General features: G+C 38.1%; 2 protein-coding genes across 2 annotated transcripts; one reads left to right on the top strand and one right to left on the bottom strand.

The window, feature by feature from the left end:
• The first annotated feature begins 1,295 nt into the window (after window positions 1-1,295).
• On the top strand, window positions 1,296-4,762 carry LOC141612401 (uncharacterized). The gene is made up of 5 exons (XM_074431166.1): window positions 1,296-1,424; window positions 2,354-2,420; window positions 3,057-3,195; window positions 3,289-3,496; window positions 4,341-4,762. Exons 2-5 carry the CDS (start codon window positions 2,362-2,364, stop codon window positions 4,535-4,537), a joined length of 603 nt encoding a protein of 200 aa, XP_074287267.1. The 5' UTR covers window positions 1,296-1,424; window positions 2,354-2,361; the 3' UTR covers window positions 4,538-4,762.
• On the bottom strand, window positions 4,760-5,565 carry LOC141614731 (uncharacterized). Its single transcript, XM_074433476.1, has 2 exons — window positions 5,256-5,565; window positions 4,760-4,815 (listed from the first exon to the last, which is right to left on the bottom strand). Exons 1-2 carry the CDS (start codon window positions 5,563-5,565, stop codon window positions 4,760-4,762), a joined length of 366 nt encoding a protein of 121 aa, XP_074289577.1.
• Window positions 5,566-5,991: the final 426 nt, after the last annotated feature.

Raw genomic sequence — 5,991 nt, 5'->3', positions numbered from 1 at the left:
TCGTATTACAATTCCCTCCCCCTGATAAGCTTTTAATTCCGCCACTCATATCAACCCCAATCATAATATCCACTTCCACACCAGCTTCCCTCCCCCCTTCTTCAAGATGCTGTACAACAGTACTATCAGCATCAATTTGCTCCCCTTCAGTACCACCCTCGTTCCCCCTTCCTGAGTTCTCATCCTCCCCTAGCACCACGCTCAAACTCTCAGTCTGCGGCTGCCCATTACTGACCACGTCTACTACTTGCTCCCTCCCTCCTGAAACTGATCTCGCCTTCTTAGTTTTAAGGTCAATAGCAATTGATTGTAATCTTTCGATCATCAAACTAATATCATTCTCCTCTGCACGTTTCTTCTCCGCATCAAACAATCCGTTCAAATCCCTCCTCGCCTGACCTCCCCCATCAGCCTTCGTCTTGGTAACCTTCCACGGGGATGCCCGGAGCCACTCCCCAAAAGGAAGCTCATCCTCCTCATATGGCCCATTGTCGCAGTCCTTTTCCCCATGACCCATCACACCGCAGCCATAGCAGAAGATAGGTAACCTCTCATATTTTACATCAAAGTTCACCACCCTCCCTTCCTTCATTTTAATAGGAATTGTAGCTTTTAGGGATTTTCGAACATCAGGAATTGTAGCTTTTAGGGATTTTCGAACATCATGAATTAGACTAAACAAACTTTATCTTTAATCACATTTTATAATTATAATGTTTATAATATAAATATAAATTTATGTATTTTTAAGAAATATTTATATAGTTTGATTTTTTCCTGTAAAAAAATTGAAATTAATTTCAAATTATCAACGCTTATTTTTACAGTGAAAAATATAATTAAAAACAAAAATATGGATACTTATTAATTTCGACATTGACAATAATAATATTTATAACGTAAATCAAGCATTCATACTATATTATATATTTAGTCAAATTGTTGATAATACAATCCCGTGCAATTATACACGGGTTTAAAATTAGTACTTAAGAAATTCTAAGTCAATTCCCATCTTGCAATCCCACGCCCACCTCCCCCAAGTTTTTCATTACATTCCATCTAATATTATTATTAGTGTAGATCACATATAATATATGCGGTTCTTTACAACCCCATAATTATTTACAAATGATATTTTCAAATAAGTAGGACGTAGAAAATATTTACGGAGTACTCCCTCCGTCCCGGTTATCAAATTGCTCATCAAATATAATACTAAAATAAAAAGGACAATAATTGACTGGAAAAAAAAAAAAAAAAAAAAAAATGACCGACGGAGGGGGTAAAGATTATCAACATCGCACGTGTTTTTGAGGGGAATTGTGTAAAAGTTGTCAATCATCCCTCGATTACCAACTTTACACTTTGCAGGATAAAAAAATTGGACGCATTTTTTACTCTCGAGTGTCGACGAAATTAGGGTTTGTATCTCCTCTTTCCCCTTCTTCCAGGGGCGGATGTAGCTAGTAACATGGGGTTGCCCATGTTACCCCAAGTCCACAAAAATCAAACAGAAAGAATCATTCTGCTACCCCTCTTAACCAATTAAATAGGCTTTGAATTGACTAAAAATAAGGAGTCCTTGAGTATTACTCCTAGAGTTTTATATTTGTGTTTATTTTGTGTGCTTTCCAATAAAAATAAGTATTAATCAAATGTTTCTAACTTATCAATCACAAATATTCATCTTTTTAGAGTAAAACTTCAATTTATCCTTCTTCCTCGTTACTCTTATTCCATTATTGACAGCTTAAACTCATCTTGATTCTACCTCTGAGGATGAACTCGTCTTGATTCTACCTTTGACGACGATAAGTATGGAAAGAGCATTTTCGGGGATGACTCATATAAAAAATAAAATTCGCATTATGGGAAATGATTTGTTGAATAATTATTTGGTTACTTTTACTGAATGGATTTATTTGTAATGTGGTCAACGATCAGATTGTAATTTGTAAACCATTTTCAAAATTAACAAGTCTCTTTTAAGACGGATATATTCGTCTTAAAATTAAAATGGGTTAAATAATCTACCATTTGCACAGACGAGACAAGTGTTTTGCTAATATCCAAGCATTTTATTCTTATCTTATATATGTAAATGGTATGTTATTTGATCTTCTTAAGTTTATGAGGATAATGTTGTCTTAAATGAGATTTTATGTTACAAAATATGAGAACTCGTCGGTTACTTTTTTCCGCTACCCCAGTTTTGAAAAGCTGGCTCCGCCCCTGCCTTCTTCGTCAATTTTTTTTGTCCATTGAATTCGTCATCATATATATTCAATTACTATCCGTTTCTTACGAATTTTGCAAATTTGCACTGTTTGGTTTTTTAATTTTGACGAAGGTAAAACAATGGCGACGGAAACAGTGAAGGATAACCGTAGTACGAGCTTTGGCGACGAGAAAAACCGGTATGCCGTATGCATGAAAGTTATCTTCATTACTCGTATTAATCTTTTTGTGTTTGGCTTTGTATTTCTTTGGTAATTGATAGAGCTTTGGTTCAAGTATCTTGTGATATGAAAAATCAAGTTTGTTGGCTAGAATGGCGATAGTGCCGACCGCCGAATAATGGAATTGTGAGTGATTAGCTTGATAGCAGCCTGTTTGGTATCACCCAAATTCATGGTTTGACTGCAATCTGAAACATTTGGGTTTGGTCTAAAGCCAACCAAATTCCGATTCTATTATTTTCAACCAATTTGAAATACACCAAGTTTTGTTTGAAACCGTCTTAACTTACAAACAGCTTTGAAAACCGATTAAAATAGAGGTTGAAATTAAAAGCGTTTGTGACAGGTCGTAAAAAAGACCACCCTTTAAAATAGATCCCACCCCATCCATTATTCCAAATTTCATGCTCACTTAGTCATTCTCACTAGCTGTCAACAATTGATTGATTATTTGACATCGCGCGGATCAATTTTTTTTAAGATCATATTTGTTGTCATGGTTGTTGTTGGTATCGTTCATAATAAAATTTGCTTCCTTTAGTTGATACGATACTTAGTCCCTATTGCGACTTCATTTGATCCGTATCTTTGCAGGTATTTGGCTTACTCCTACTCTACTCCCGCAAAGAGGCCTCCCCCTTCTGATGAAGAAAAGGCTGAAGACAAGGCTACACAAGTAGCACAAAACATTAGAACTGCAAAACCTGCGTTGGAGTACTATAATAAAAAAAACGTATATGAATTTTTTTCCCCTTTTACAATCAATCAAACTTATGTAGTTATGTTTACACTTTACTTAGACTAATGAATATTTTTTTGTTAACAGAATGTGAAATTTGAGCTAGTGGATCCCATTACCAGTTCTGGCAACGTGCGAGGTGGTGGAATTTGGTATCATTGCAATTTCAGTGCGAAGCCGGAGGGTCAAGATAGTTCATTGACCAAAGTCTTCTTTGCTGAGCTAAAGGTTGCCAAATGCGACCCTATATCTAAAACCACAAAGTTTATGTGCACCACATGTCGTCCCTTGGCTGGTAAGACCCTACTCATCTTTGCAAATAGTTACACCCCACATTAATATGTTAGCTGTTTTTTTGTGTATTTCGGGAGGAATTATGGAGCAACTATTAAATTTGGATTAGTTCTTTTGTAATATGAGTAAATTTTTAATCAATATTGGCATTTTGTTGGAGTACAAAGGTAGCTTATACGTTTTTCCATCCACTCATTACATGCTTGATTGTTCGTTGCTTTTCTGTTGCCGTCTTTTTGTGAAAATGAGCATACTTTTTGTTGCTATCTTTTTTGTTGATATCAGATTATACTATGAGATTGCGGATTCCTGAATGATTGGGGAGCTTTATGTTTGCCTTCTGTTCTAAATCATTAAAAATTTATTTGTGAATTTTTGGTTTTAATGTTTGCTGGTTTGGTATATGTTTATTTGTTCCTTGATTGTGTTTCATGTGTTGGATTATTGTGATGTCATACTATTTGCCGTATCTTTCAAATTGATATGAAATTAATGGTAGATTTTGATGCGTTGCATTATGGTGGATTTTTAGATTGTTGTGATGTTATTCTACGGAGTTTGAGATTATGTGAGTGGAAATTTTCATTTTTGAACCCCTACATGATATAGTATGTGCTGTGATTTTTATTCTGCGTCTTAAGTTCGATTTCTCTTGAAGCGTCTGAGATCATTGGTTTCAGCTATGAATCTTCCTCACTTAGGTCTCTCCTGTGTCTTCTTTTTCCCTCTCAGTTTTTGGTTCATTTATTGCCCTTTTTTAATCGTCTTGCAAATTTTGTGTAACAAGTAACAACCACCCACCCTCCCCCAATCCCTCCTTACATAACCATATCTTTTTCTTGTAGGTAAAACAACTGAGCACTGTGAAATGTGTGGAGACAACTTCATGCTGCATCCTACAACCGGGTTGCGTTACGGGCGTTATCAGTTCCAGAGTCGTGCCTTGCGCCCTCGGAGTAATGGGAAAGTTCTTCAAGAAAGCAAGAAGGCAAAGGTGACAGAGTGGGTACCCTATGGTCCTAGCCTTTTTCCAACTAATTAAAATCTCGATCTGTCAGTAGCCATGTATTTTGTAGGTATTTAACTTCTGTGAATCTGTGATTGCTATGAAGATCACTTATTTTTGTGCCGAGATACAAACTCCGAACTCTCTGAATTACCATTTGGTTATAAGCTAGCTACTTAATATGTTGATTTTGGATAATATTTGTAATCAGCCTGATCTAATCTTCGGTGTGAACCACAATATGAATATCCTTATTAGTTACTCCGTATTGCAGTATACTGAATCAACCTTCAGAGGGAATATCAGTGTATCAACTATCAAGTATCAACCCATTTGTTTAGCTCTAAATCTACTGTTTTTCTTTGTCAAAAGCATGGAACTCTGTGTTTCACGAATCGCACCCTTTTTTTAACGAATTGCTGTAACCATCCGAAATTCAGAATTTCATGCTAAGCTAGGACATCCATATTTTTTTTTTTTTGAAATCCCAAAGCGGGTTCTTATATATCATTACGGTCAAAACTGACACAATCAATAATATGCCGCGGCATATCATCATTCCAAAGTTTCCTACCTACGAATCTTGATCTAAAATGAGCTAGTTCATGAGCTACGCAATTTAACGATCTACTAACACACGACCACGAAATAAAATTAAAAACACAACTTAACGATCTACTAACACACGACCACGAAATAAAATTAAAAACACAACAAAACGATAAGATGTCCGCAACAATCAAATGAAAATCACTTCTTCCTTGTTCCTTAGCCTTCAACGCGTCCATGAGCACTTTACAGTCGCTTTCGACAACAAGCTTCGAGATCCCCTTCTTGGCCGCCTCCTTTACGCCTTCAAGGACTGCTAAAGCCTCCGCCTCCCTTGGCTCCATGACCACCAAACTGACCTCCGTGAACCCCCATTGCACTTCTCCTCTACTGTCCCTGCACACTGCCCCCAACCCCGTACCCCAACCTTCCTTTGTGCCCGCATCCACATTTAGCTTCACCACTCCAACCTCCGGCTTGGACCATCGTTTCTCCCTTCCTGCCCCCCTTCCCATCGATATCACCACACCCTCATCTTTGCTCTCCCCTGCCTTCCCAGCTCCACATCTTACCACCTCCCCTCCTTCCTTGCGCAAGCTTTCCACCCGTGCCACCACTCGGTCCCCATATACCCTTCTATTCTCAAACACCCATTTGTTCCTTTCCTCCCATATGCCCTAACATCCCATGATAAATAAATCTATCTCACCTCCCTCCAACTCCCTCCACACATCCTCCACCCACTCCCTCACCCGCACATACCCATCAATCCCGCGCAACTCCAGTCCCATCCTATCCCACATTCCCCCACCCACCCACAGCCCCGAACAAGGTGTAAACACGACTCTACCTCACTGCAGCAAATCGGGCAGCCCTCATTCCCACTCCTTATGCGAGCTGCGATGTTGCCTTTCGTAGGTAAGGCATCGTTACACAATTGC

The sequence above is a fragment of the Silene latifolia genome, chromosome 11 (assembly GCF_048544455.1).
Source record: "Silene latifolia isolate original U9 population chromosome 11, ASM4854445v1, whole genome shotgun sequence".
Taxonomy (NCBI): domain Eukaryota; kingdom Viridiplantae; phylum Streptophyta; class Magnoliopsida; order Caryophyllales; family Caryophyllaceae; genus Silene; species Silene latifolia.
The sequence above is the reverse complement of the archived record's forward strand: the minus strand, read 5'-3'. Positions and strand labels throughout refer to the sequence as shown.

Excerpts from the sequence above, each read along its gene's own strand:
- LOC141612401 (XM_074431166.1), top strand. The coding sequence starts at position 2,362 with ATGGCGACGGAAACAGTGAAGGATAACCGTAGTACGAGCTTTGGCGAC. Across the intron at positions 2,421-3,056 it reads TTTGGCGACGAGAAAAACCG|GTATTTGGCTTACTCCTACT; the intron begins GTATGCCGTATG and ends GTATCTTTGCAG. Across the intron at positions 3,497-4,340 it reads CACATGTCGTCCCTTGGCTG|GTAAAACAACTGAGCACTGT; the intron begins GTAAGACCCTAC and ends TTTTTCTTGTAG.
- LOC141614731 (XM_074433476.1), bottom strand. The coding sequence starts at position 5,565 with ATGGGAAGGGGGGCAGGAAGGGAGAAACGATGGTCCAAGCCGGAGGTT. Across the intron at positions 4,816-5,255 it reads GGCTAAGGAACAAGGAAGAA|TTGATACACTGATATTCCCT; the intron begins GTGATTTTCATT and ends GATACTTGATAG.